General features: G+C 42.9%; 1 protein-coding gene across 5 annotated transcripts in view; it reads right to left on the bottom strand.

The window, feature by feature from the left end:
* Positions 1-3,034: 3,034 nt before the first annotated feature.
* Positions 3,035-13,702, bottom strand: part of FRMPD4 (FERM and PDZ domain containing 4) — a 608,500-nt gene continuing 597,832 nt past the window's right edge. For 4 of the 5 annotated variants that reach the window (XM_073614850.1, XM_073614851.1, XM_073614852.1 and 1 more), the window contains one exon: positions 3,035-4,877. In XM_073614850.1, the coding sequence (XP_073470951.1) occupies positions 3,526-4,877 (1,352 nt within the window). In that variant the 3' untranslated portion in view covers positions 3,035-3,525. Of the gene's footprint in view, positions 4,883-13,702 lie in introns of all 5 variants that reach the window. The other variant, XM_073614854.1, reaches the window with a different exon arrangement.

Below are 13,702 nucleotides of genomic sequence, written 5' to 3'. Positions count from 1 at the left end.
CATCAATAAATACAAGAGAACCAGTTCCATTGGCAGCCATACATGCTCACGCCATGACACTACCACCACCATGCTTCACTGATGAGGTGGTATGCTTTGGATCATGAGCAGTTCCTTTCCTTCTCCATACTCTTCTCTTCCCATCACTCTGGTACAAGTTGATCTTGGTCTCATCTGTCCATAGGATGTTGTTCCAGACCTGTGAAGGCTTTTTTAGATGTTGTTTGGCAAACTCTAATCTGGCCTTTCTGTTTTTGAGGCTCACCAATGGTTTACATCTTGTGGTGAACCCTCTGTATTCACTCTGGTGAAGTCTTCTCTTGATTGTTGACTTTGACACACATACACCTACCTCCTGGAGAGTGTTCTTGATCTGGCCAATTGTTGTGAAGGGTGCTTTTTTCAGCAGGTAAATAATTCTTCGGTCACCCACCACAGTTGTTTTTCATGGTCTTCCGGGTCTTTTGGTGTTGCTGAGCTCACCGGTGCGTTCTTTCTTTTTAAGGATGTTCCAAACAGTTGATTTGGCCACACCTAATGTTTTTGCTATCTCTCTGATGGGTTTGTTTTGTTTTTTCAGCCTAATGATGGCTTGCTTCACTGATAGTGACAGCTCTTTGGATCTCATATTGAGAGTTGACAGCAACAGATTCCAAATGCAAATAGCACACATGAAGTGAACTCTGGACCTTTTATCTGCTCCTTGTAAATGGGATAATGAGGGAATAACACACACCTGGCCATGGAACAGCTGAGCAGCCAATTGTCCCATTACTTTTGGTCTCTTAAAAAGTGGGAGGCACATATACAAACTGTTGTAATTCCTACACCGTTCACCTGATTTGGATGTAAATACCCTCAAATTAAAGCTGAAAGTCTGCAGTTAAAGCACGTCTTGTTTGTTTCATTTCAAATCCATTGTGGTGGTGTATAGAGCCAAAAAAATTAGAATTGTGTCGATGTCCCAATATTTATGGACCTGACTGTATATAAAATGTTTTATTTCCTTTGTCGTGGCAGCTCAGTCATCAGCTGCAACCTTATGAAAAATACATCCTGGGTCATAGAAATGTAGGGCAATATATTGGAAATCCATTTCATAAGTATTGTTTTGCACATTAATACATATTCACAATAATAATTATTTAGATTTATTATTTTGACTCTTTATTTTTAAAGTGTATATTCATCATACATCAAAGATTGGCACATTGTGACCAGTAAAATATCTCTCCTGCTCAGCCCAGTGATCACAGAAGTGGGGCTTTACCACCTAAATTTTATTGTGCAAGTAGCTGCATTGTGTGTTCCTATATATTATGAATTAGGCACATTTTGCATGGATGAATTCCAGCGGCTAGAATGTGCAGATTCCTGGGATTGAAATTGACAGATGTTTGCGAATAGCTGCACCGTGGTTATTCATGCCTGTTCACACAGCTAGCGATTACCTGTGGTGATCATGGTTGGATGCACTTTGTTTTTAAAGCCATTGCTAAGGATATCTTAGAATAACTAATATAATTTGTGTGTCAGTATATTATTGCTTCTCTATACATTAATTATTAGGTCTCATCTTGAATATGGAGTACAGTTTTGGGCCCCTCATTGTTAAAGTGTATTTTCACCTATGCAATTTGTTAAAATACCCACTTTTTTTTATTTTAGGGACTGTACAAGGGGACAGTACATGTATATTGAAAAAGAGAAGCCATTCCAACAGTTTAACCGCTTGCTGACCGCATAACTTAGTTATACGGCGGCAGACTGGCTCTCCTGTGCCGGATCACAAACCGAGTACATAACCTGCCACTTCTAGGTAGGGGGCATGCATAAACGCTCATGAACGCTATTTAAAAATGTGGCTAAAAGCATGTTTTTAACGCTGCTATTTTCCTGACAGCAGCACTGGTGTTTTTTAAATGTCCTGTCTGTATGAGCCCTCAAGCCTAGTACACACTAATGCCCCGTACACACGGTCGGATTTTCCGATGGAAAATGTCCGATCGGAGCGTGTTGTCGGAAATTCCGACCGTGTGTGGGCTCCATCAGACATTTTCCATCGGATTTTCTGACACACAAAGTTGGAGAGCAGGAGATAAAATTTTCCGACAACAAAATCCGTTGTCGGAAATTCCGATCGTGTGTACACAAATCCGACGGACAAAGTGCCACGCATGCTCAGAATAAATAAAAAGATGAAAGCTATTGGCCACTGCCCCGTTTATAGTCCCAAAATACGTGTTTTACATCACCGCGTTCAGAACGATCGGATTTTCCGACAACTTTGTGTGACCGTGTGTATGCAAGACAAGTTTGAGCCAACATCCGTCAGAAAAAATTCTAGGATTTTGTTGTCAGAATGTCCGAACAAAGTCCGGCCGTGTGTACGCCCTATAACAGTTCACTGGGTTGCATGAAAAAAACTGTCAGCTCTGGTCGGAGCCCCTGTACTAACCATCTGACATTAGTACAACAATCTCCCCCGCTGAGCTGTTCTGATAGGGGACCCCCCCCCCAGCAGAACACTCTGATCAGCGCTCTCTGCCATTGGCTGAGAATGCTGATTGGGAGTCGGTCAGATGCTGGTTTTCGAGCATGCTCATCCAACAGAAGCCGGCCAACTGGTTGGACAGACTGACATATACGCAGGCCGAAAAGTCGGCTGTTTTTTTTTTTTTCCTGAAATAGCAAATGTCTCCCGACATTCGGCTCGTGTGTACCCACCCGGATTTACTCTTAGCCAACTATATCTTCAATAATGATGATTAAATCATTAAATGAATATCTGCATGCAGCATACATATCTGTCTAATGAGAACCACACAGTTCAGAAATTCAAGCAGATTGGATAAATCCACATGTAAATAATCAGAATGAAAGAATAGCAAATTTCCAAGTAGTCTGGTTGTAAATCAATCTCCTACTCACTGATCATCAATGAGGAAATAAATGGATTTTTGTACTGGGGGGGGGGGGGGGGGACACATTTATCTTCCCGTTTTCCTTTAAAGAACAACAAATACACAGCATGAACAAAAAAAAAATCAATTTATTATATATATATATATTTATATATATTTATATATTCTCTAGTAAATCATAGGACCTTCTTTGAATTTAAACATATTTCATAATTTCAGAGCTTAAAAATTATAATTTAAAATATTAAATACTGTCTATTTACATTATGGTTCCTTTTCCTAGCTCTAACATGACATGGACTGAAGGAAAAGAGGAAGATGCAGCAAAGGTTACATATTAATATAATGTGCCTGCAGATAATGCAAGAGAAGTATTTGTGTTTCATTAGGTTTTTGAATGCTAACTTTATAAAGTAGGATGCACTACACCAGCAATTGTTGCTGATAAGTAAAGTGATTCATTCAATTTAATATCTATAGGATGGATAATATGTATAAGATCCTAATAGAGAGGTAATGTGATTTACATTGGTCTATACACATGTAAAGTAAAGTTCATGTATGGCTTTATTAAGGTAGTCTATGAAATGACTGTCTTACTTTATTTGTTCAAAAGCGTTTTAAGAGAACGAGTTAGTGTGCTTACAACGGCAGCCATAGTACTAGAATGTCGAGCCATAAGTTTAACATTGGGGTCATTAAACGTTTTTGCTGATGTGGTTTCAGCGGCCTTCAGCAAACAGATGTAGTTCAGCACCACTTCATCTATTTTTGCTACAATTTCCTGTTGCTGTGTTTCAGAGTTCACAGCTTTGACTAGTCTCATGCAAGCTTCTGTTAGACAACAAAGGATATGAAAACTTGAGGTCATGGCCGACAGCATTTCCTCTGGGCTTTTGTCTGTGGCGGCCATTTTCTTGCAGGCACTTCCAAGCTGTCTTGACTCTGAGGACAAACTTTGTTTGTACTGAGACAGCTCCTGGTCATGAGTATCCGAGATTGCATCTTCCCCCTTTCCAGAGTGGTTTGATCTTATTAGGCAGAGTAAATCATTAGCATCTCTTTGAGCAGAATGAAATCCATCAGGTATTGCATAAACCTTTTCTTTTAGTGCATTTAATCTGGCAATCTTCTCATCGAAGTCCATGTTCTGGACAATAAATTCAGATTGCCCAGCAACCTGATCATTATCGATGCATTTTGTGGCCGTTACTATAGTGGCTCTGGGAGATTCTAGCTCTTTACCACTGCCTGATGTGGGCAAATCTCCTTTTTGCCCTTCCGCTGGTGATTGTGGTACATACACACAAGATAATTCTTTGCTCTCATTATTATTCCCATTGTCTGTCTCTTCACATTCATCCTCTTCTTCGTCACAATTTTTTCGTTTGTTTTGGAAGCAGTAACTAAAGGGCCCTCGACATTTCCAATTGCTTGCATCTAATTTCAACAGAGGAAGTGACCTTGATTGTTTTTGTACCTTTTGCATAGAACCAGCAGTAGTAGACCTTTTGCCATCTTTGCTCTCACTGATAGAATTGACAGAACTATGGGAACAACTTTTGGACAGCTTTTTCCCCATTGGGAGCTCAAACCGCTTTTCAGATCTGGAGGGTTCTGTCTCTACTCCATCCAAGCACAAGTTTATTGAGGAAATTTTTTTGTCGCTTGCATCCATGCCTGAGGATCTCGTAATTACGCTGCTGCTCCGTCGCAGTACCTTTCTGTTATGTGGCATTTTCAGACTTCCTCCTATGATATCATATTGGTGTGGACTGATTTCTGCTGCACATGCCTGGTCCCATTGGTGAAAATGGAGAGGGTCTGGTTTCTGAGTTGGCACATTTGATTCTGAGCAAATGCTGGATGAAGCAGTAGGGTCACCTTTAGGGTGTTTAACTGTAGCTGCAGGCATGCCATCTCCTCGTCTTCCTTTTGCAGGCTCTGTCCAAGCTACACTAGGGGTAGTAGAAAAACAGAGATATTTGTTAAGCATTTCTGAAACGTTAGTTAAAAAAAAAAGACATGTTTTATGCTATTCATTTTCATTTCTACTTCCATTATATTTTCATAAGATAATTAGGAGAAATCAACTGTTAATTAACAAATACTTATTAACTTATAGAATATCTGCCACAGGAAATACTCAGCAACTGGCTGGTCTTTTCTAGTCTGGGAAGATGGGTCATAGCATAGGAAAGTGGATCATAAACCTGGTAGGTTTCCCCAGAAAAGGTGGCAACCTTAGTCTTTTCCTTCCACAGCACATGCTACCCCCCCCCCCCCCAATCATTTGTTAAGTAGGTAGAAGTATAGCAGGATATCTGATGTATAGAATTTTACTACAGCTTTTTTTTTTTACAAAGGGACAACATAAAAAAAAACATTAGGCAGGATGGCATTGATCCACAGAGCTTGAGATGTCATTTATATTTTACACATTAAATGTTTTGCCTTAAAATGCAAATTACAAATTGTCAAGTATCTTGCTAACATGAATACCTTTGCCCCAAATAAATGGAGCTATGCGAAAACAAACCAATCGCAATATGAGTCAGTAAATGTTCTAAATATTATCCCTGGATCACCTGCCTAGAATAACAGAAACACATCATAGGGATAAATATGACAATGTGAAATGTTGGGCACAATTGATGAATAGGTATCATCTTTGAGCTGCAATTCCTGTGGAAAGGAAAAGAATTGCTGGCATTTGGTGAGTGGAAAAAACTTGAGGGCGAGAGTGGGGCAGCCTCTGAGGAGGGTGGCGGGCACCGCCAGTAGGCGGGGCTGAATGGCAGCTGTTCTCCTCCCAGTGATTGACCAGGAACCTGGGCAAGAGAGAGGAGAGGAAGAGGAGAGACCTGGCCGGATCACACAGAGCGGGGATCTGAATTGCCTGGTGCCCGCAGTAAAACGAAGTCCCCCCTCCTGGAACGGCTAATATGATAGACTGCACACTGGTCCAATGCTGGAAAATTGAAGTAGTGGGACATCTTTCATAGGAGCCTGTCCAGGAGGCGGGACTTCGTTTGACTTGCGGCTGCTGGGCAATTAAAAAACATGCTGTGTCACAGCTGGAGATGCTCTGTGTGATCCTCCGACTCTTCTCTCTCTGACCCCCCATGCACTGGTGAGGCTGCATTGATAGACACTGATCAGGCTGCATTGATAGGCACTGGTGAGGCTGCATTGATGGGCACTGGTGAGATTGCATTGATGGGCACTGATAGCCTGCATTGATTGTCACTGATCAGACTGCATTGATGGGCCCTGATAAGGCTGTACTGATGGGCACTGATAATGTGCATTGATGGGCACTGATAGCCTGCATTGATTGTCACTGATCAGACTGCATTGATGGGCCCTGATAAGGCTGTACTGATGGGCACTGATAATGTGCTCTGATGGGCATTGATAAGCTGCAATGATGGGCACTGATGAGGCTGCACTGATGGGCACTGATAAAGTTGTTGGTAATATTTATTTTTTAACTTAATTTTGCATAAAACATTTAACGGTGTCATTTCATGAGATAATTTATGAGGGTGTGTTTAGGGGCAGGGGGCATGGTAGGGGTTGGGTGGAGCAACTGGCAGCGAGTAACTCTTAACCCCCCTGGCGGTATTCCCGAGTCTGGCTCGGGGTGGATTTTACATACCAAAAGCGGTATCCCCGAGCCAGACTCGGGCTTGCATCGCAGGATCCAGGAAGAGATTACTTACCTTGTCCCCTGGTTCCTGCGATGTCTCCCCGCTGTGATCGGCGAGCCGCTGTGTCTCGCTCGATTCACAGTGCCGAGCTCCGTTCCCTGCGAGCGTTGCGACGCACGGGGACGGAGTTCGGCGGTAAATTCAAAAGTGAAACACACAGTACAGATACAGCATACTGTAATCTTACAGATTACAGTACTGTATCAAATAACTACACATCCCCTTTGTCCCTAGTGGTCTGCCCAGTGTCCTGCATGCAGTTTTATATATATAAAACTGTTCTTTCTGCCAGGAAACTGGAGATTGTCCATAGCAACCAAAACTGTCCCTTTACATCAAAAGTGGTTTTAGACCAGCTAGAAAAAAGCGATAATAAATTATAATCACTTGCAGAATTGAGCGATAGTGATTTGTGGGGAGATCCGTCATCAAACACTAAAAGTAATAAAAGCTAAAATTCTGCAACTGTGCAAATTTCATTGTTTTTGATTTGATTACATTATTATATAATTTTTATTATTATTATATTATTATGTGTTTTAATTATTTATAGTTATTTATTACATTATAATTTTTTATTTCGTTTTTCAAACTTTATCATACCCGGGATGTCTACTAGACTCTTGTTTGGACAGATTTAAGTGAACTATTCCTAAGAATTACAGGCCTACAATATGAAACGCCATATTTCTGTGCAAAATAATTGTACCGCTTTCAGCACCTAAAATCTGAAATAATCATACCGCCAGGGAGGTTAAGGCCTGGCTATTAGCTCAAGACTTCAAATTTTGAGCTAAAGCATTAGATCTTGTAAAGAGTATTTAACTTCAACAATATCAGAGCTCAGTGATATAATGAAATAACTTAAAATCTGCACAAATATCTCCAACTGACTGATTGTCATTTGGAGTGTATACTTCAGGTAGCTACAAAGGAATACAGAATGTATCTTCAGTCTCTCCCTCTCTGCTGGTATCTGCCTGTGATACAATTGACCGCCTACTCTACCTCAAAAACTCCACTCCCTTGGTCTCCAACACTCTGCACTTTTCTGGTTCTCAGCCTACCTATCTAAGCACTTTCTCAGTGTCCCCTACAACTCGATTTCCTCCTTTCCTTCTCCAAAGCAGTGGGAGAACTATCAGGGTTGCAAAGGTTGTCTTGCCACCGGCCCTGGTGTTCTGCCACTGAGAGCCTCCTCTTGCTGTCCTGCCCCTGCTATTGACAGCGCTGGTCTGGCATCTCTTGGAATTTACAGGCTGGTTCTCCTGTCCTAAGGATGGGAGAAATCAGTCTGTTTTTTCAGTAACTGAGAGTCCTGGTGGAGTCCTTCCTGCAACTCGCTCTTCTCCCTGCCAATGAAGATGCAGGGAAAGGAGCAGATCGGGCGGCCGTGGTTGTGTGAGTGCTCGCATTATGCAGTGTCAGCGAAGAGGGAGGGGGCAGGAATCACCCGCAGGTGCTGACTGGGGACGCTCTCCCTCTTAGACATTGCCTTTTTGTAAAAAAAAAAAAAATTTTTATAATGGGGGGGCACATGGTGGGGCACAGCATAATGTGGGGGGGGGGGGTCAGGGACCCCTCTGCCCCCCCCCCCCCTAGGAACGCCATTGCTCAATGACTACCCCATCACCATGTACTGCTAATTGACCACCTTGCCACTATGTACTGCTCACTGTGGATGATGATATAACATTGATACTGAATATTAAATGTGCCCTGTCTGTGTATGCTTTATGCATGTGGCGAAAGGCATGCTTGGGAGTTGATAAAGTGAACTGGGATTCCTATTGTGCCTTGATTCTATTGACTGAATCTGTGCCAAATGCTGAATCTGTGCCAAATCTTTCCAAATACTTACTGTACACATATAGACCACCCTAAAACCAATGCATGTTATAATGCTTTGTACCTGCCTGAAAGATGCCACTACAAAGAAAATGTCTCTGCAGTATTGGGAGCATATCTATATACAATTGAACTCTTATTTTATTGAAGCCAAATACTTTACAAGATCTAATAAAGTTGCAAATACATTTTAATCGCTGCGTTCAATTGTGCGGAGGACCTTTTATCTATCATTTTTTGTCCAGTTTGTCATATATCAAATGGCAAACCTATATGGCGCATGAACATATTTCTTTTTTTTCCACAGGAACTGCAGCTCAAAGGTAAAATGTATTAATTATCTGTGCCCAATGTTTAATATGGTTATACAGTGCCTAGTATTCATGCCCATTGAAATTTTCCACATTCTGTCATGTTACAACCAAAAACCAAAATGTATTTTATTGGGATTTTTTGTGATAGACCAACACCAAGTGGCACATAATTGTGAAGTATAAGGAAAATGATAAATGGTTTTCAACATTTTTTACAAATAAATATGTGAAAAGTGTGGCGTGCATTTGTATTCAGCCCCACTGTGTCAATACTTTGTAGAACCACCTTTTGCTGTAATTAAATTACAGTTTAAGTCTTTTTGGGGATGTCTCTACCAGCTTTGCACATCTAGAGAGTGACATTTTTGCCCATTCTTCTTTGCAAAATAACTCAAGCTCTGTCAGATTGGATGGAGAGCTTTTGTGAATAGCAATTTTCAAGCCTTGCCACAGATTCTAAATTGGATTTAGGTCTGGACTTTGACTGGGCCATTCTAACACATAAATATGCTTTGTTATAAACCATTCCATTGTAGCTCTGGCTGTATGTTTAGGGTTGTTGTCCTGCTGGAAGGTGAACATATGCCCAAGACTCAAGTCTTTTGCAGACTCTAACAGGTTTTCTTCTAAGATTGCCCTCTATTTGGCTCCATCCACCTTCCCGTCAACTCTGACCAGCTTCCCTGTCCCTGAAACATGATGCTGCCACCACCATGTTTCACGGTGGGGATGGTGTAACCAGGGTGATGTGCAGTGTTAGTTTTCCGTCAAATATAGCATTTTGCTTTTATGCCAAAAAGTTCAATTTTGGTCTCATCTGACCAGAGCACCTTCTCCCACATGTTAGCTGTGTCTGCCACATGGCTTCTTGCAAACTGCAAACGGGACTTCTTATGACTTCTTTCAACAATGGCTTTCTTCTTGCCACTCTTCCATAAAGGCCAGATTTGTGGAGTCCATGACTAATAGTTGTCCTGTGGACAGATTCTCCCACCTGAGTTATGGATCTCTGCAGCTCCTCCAGAGTTACCATGGGCCTCTTGGCTGCTTCTCTGATTATTGCTTTCCTTGCTTGGCCTGTCAGTTTAGGTGGATGGCCATGTCTTGGTAGGTTTTATCCCTGACCTGTCTGGTGTGTTCCTTGGCCTTCACAATGCTGTTTGCTCACTAAGGTTTTCTAACAAGCCTCTGAAGGCTTCACAGAACAGCTGTATGTATACTGAGATTAAATTACGCACAGGGGGACTCTATTAATTAGGTGACTTCTGAAGGCCATTGGTTAGATTTTAGTGGGTATACGAGTAAAGGGGGCTGAATACAAATGCCAGATTATGAGTGATGAGGCTCTCTCTACGTATCTGTGCTACATTGTATCCTGGCACAGGTACATTGATGATATCCTCATACTCTGGTACGGCTCTAGGGATTAATTGAATGCCTTCATTCAAACATTAACCACCTCAATACAGGGCACTTTCATCCCCTTCCTGCCCAGGCCATTTTTCAGCTTTCAGCGCTGTCACACTTTGCGCGGTCATGCTACACTGTAACCATGTAAAATTTTATCATTTTTTTTCACACAAATAGAGCTTTCTTTTAGTGGTATTTAATCACTTCTGGGTTTTTTATTTTTTCAGAAAATGTTGAAAAAAAAAGTTTTTCTTAGTTTCTGTCTGTAAATTTTGTAAATAAGTAATTTTTCTCCTTCACTGATGGATGCAGATGAGGCGCACAGATGGGCACTGATAGGCTGCACTGATGGGCACTGATGAGGTGGCACTTATGGGCACTGATGAGGTGGCACTTATGGGCACTGATGAGGTGGCACTTATGGGCACTGATTAGGTGGCACTGATGAGGCACGAATATGCCGCACCTATGGGCACCGATAGGTGGCACTGATGAGCACTGATAGGCGGCACTGATGGGTGGCACTGGTGGGCACTAATGGGTGGCACTGGTGGGCACTGATAGGAGGCACTGGTGGGCACAGATAGGCAGCACGGATAGGCGGCACTGATGGGCACAGGTGGGCGGCACTGATGGGCATTTATGGGTGGCATTGATGGGCAGTAGTGATGAGCATTGATGGGCAGCAGTGATGGGCATTGATGGGCAGCACTGATAGTCAGCTCTGACTGGCATCACTAATGGCCACTGATTGCTGACACTTGTGGGCACTGATTGCTGGCACTGGTGGGCACTGGTGAGCCCAGATTGCTGGCAGTGGTGGGCACTCATTGCTGGCACTGGTGGGCACTTATTGCTGGCACTGTGGGGCTTTATTGTAATCAGGGCATTGATGATCAGTGCCCAGATTACATTCCTAGATGTCCTCTGTGAGGAGATGCCACAGATCGGCTCTTTTCTCCTCACACTCTGTCAGTGTGAGGCGAGGAGCACTGATTACCGGCATCTCCATGTTTACATGTGACCGGCTGTGATTAGACACAGCTGACCACATGGTTAAAGAGCTGTGGCCGCGGCTCTTTACAGAGATCGGAGTCGTGCCGTGACCTAGCAACATGGCGCGGCCGAGATTGCTGCACGCCCCGCCTGCGGCCACTACTGCCGTGCTGCGCTCTGGCACCAACTATGTCCTTGCCTCAGCTGGAAACACTAATTGACAGCTTTGCACGCTATGAGACAGTCTCCACCCCATGATCTATATAGACTCTTGGCTGTATGAGGGTATGTAGGAGCTGTCTATGCACAGAGCACAGCTACTATGGGATTTCTGCCTGGCTATTCCGTATTACATCTCCCATAGTATTTTCCATCTGACGTCTAGCCATATCTTGGAAGATTAAGAACTCTGGGTAAGTGTCTGACCTTAGCAGCTATTAGCCACATTGGTTGTTATCCCTGAAGAGCCGACTGCCCGCTCTAAAAAATGGTACTGGGATGATGCCTGCAGCTGCAGGCATCGTCCCGGTACCACCCCCTAAAGCCGAGGCCGCTTATATGCGTACACTCAGCGGGAAGGAGTTAATAACATAGGGCATATCTAGAAGGATATACAACCCTCCTGCATGTATTCTTACCTGTCATAATTCACCCCTTTAGCTTAGTGGAGCCCCGCAATATTCCAGAATGTGTGGGCGGATCTGCTGTCCGGTGCTCGGTGGGCGGAGTTGTGACGTCAGAGGACTCCTCCGCCCACCACTACACTCCCCTGGCCAGCCAGCATTGCGAGGACGAGCCTTGTGTCAGGGAAGTCTAAAGCGCACGCACAGGAGTTGCAGAGCATGTTCATTGAAGAAGCAGAGTGTGATCATGGTCCCATGTCACTCCTGCACATGTGCACATACTCCGCAGTCTACATAGGATGAAAGGAGGGGGGATGGGAATTACACATAATGCCTCTCTAAGGCTGGTGCATGAGATATGTAAATCACCTGTAACTCACTGCACCTGAGAAGAACTGACTGGTATTTCTCTGTCTGTCTGTTTTTATCACACTGAAAAAAGATAAGAGGATTGCTCAGAGCTGGATTAACTCTTCGTGGCAAGACTGGGCACAGATGACATGAAATCCTATACTGTACAAGTTACAAGCCTTGATTAAATTTTTTTTTTTTAGGGAGGGATTTTCACACTAGCAGAATACATGACAATGTGGTGAATTTTATTTATAGAGAAGGAATAGATTTGATCTTTTTTGATATTCTTATGCAAATGGTAATACATTCATTTCTTTGTATTTTAAATGGATTATGCTTTTGGTGGTGTTTTTTTTCACCATTTCCCATCAGTATGTTACTATTGTGTAGTGTGATGACACCTGATCTGATAATGGATCCTGTGCAAATTTGAAGGATTTCTCCCAGCACTCTGTAGTCTTTCTTTTATTTATTTTGTGCTCAATATTTAGAGTGACACAGCTCCAGAAACTATCATAATTGTATTGCAGCAACTCCGCGATCTCTCTCCAGCCAATAATACATTAAAAGCTTTGAAGCAAGTATGAAAGATATTAATAGAAATCCAATCAACATAACAACTGTCAGTGCACTTGCAAAGCTACAGGCTACATGTGCTGGATACTTCTTATTCTTTCTTTTTATCAACTGAAATGACAAATCTGCTCCTAGCAGATAAAAGTTACCATAAAATGTTGTGTGCACATTTCTTTGGTAAAGGAAACCTGTCATGTGAGAAGCATGGGACCAACTGTGTGTATAGGACAGGGGTATTGAGTTAAAATTCACAGAGGCCAGGTAAGTAGAAAATTTTTTCCAGCAGAGGTCCAAATATCATGTTGGTACCCGTGGCGCATTTTCACGTGTGCCAAACCACATGTTGCTGCAGCACCATGCGGCTTGGTGCAGCGTGATTTTGGAAAAAAAGGACTTCTTGCTCTGTGTTTCTTGCTGGTAGTGCAGCCCATTAAAATGGGCTGACCTACCCATGAAGTGTGCACCTAATGCTCATGCACAGATCTGAACCCATTCTTACATCAGCATCCTCAGTCCCCACTGCACATTACAGTCCCCTCCCCCTTCACATAAAGATCCCCTCTTGATAAGTGTCCTCAGCTCCCCTTTACGTCACTGTGAGTGCATGTGGGCTGTGAGTGCACGTGGACTGTGAGTGCACATGGACTGCGAATACATGAGTGCTGTGAGTGCACGTGGACTGTGAGTGCACGAGTGCTGGGAGTGCATGTAGACTGTGAGTGCACATGAACTGTGAGTGCACGTGTGCTGTGAGTACCTGTGTATTGTGTTGTTCAGTACCTGTGTATTGTCTTGTCAGGAAGCTAGTTATTAGTTCATTTGGACGGGGTATAACCCCCAATCCCAATTAAATTAGTAGGTATGATGCCCGGCGGGTGTGGAGATGTGACTCGGTGTAAATCTTGTGGCATGTATGCGTTCCTTGATCATCCGATCGAGGGCGA

This window comes from Aquarana catesbeiana, linkage group LG02, assembly GCF_042186555.1.
Source record: "Aquarana catesbeiana isolate 2022-GZ linkage group LG02, ASM4218655v1, whole genome shotgun sequence".
Classification (NCBI taxonomy): domain Eukaryota; kingdom Metazoa; phylum Chordata; class Amphibia; order Anura; family Ranidae; genus Aquarana; species Aquarana catesbeiana.
Note: the sequence above shows the minus strand (reverse complement) of the source record. Positions and strands in the feature narration are given on the sequence as shown.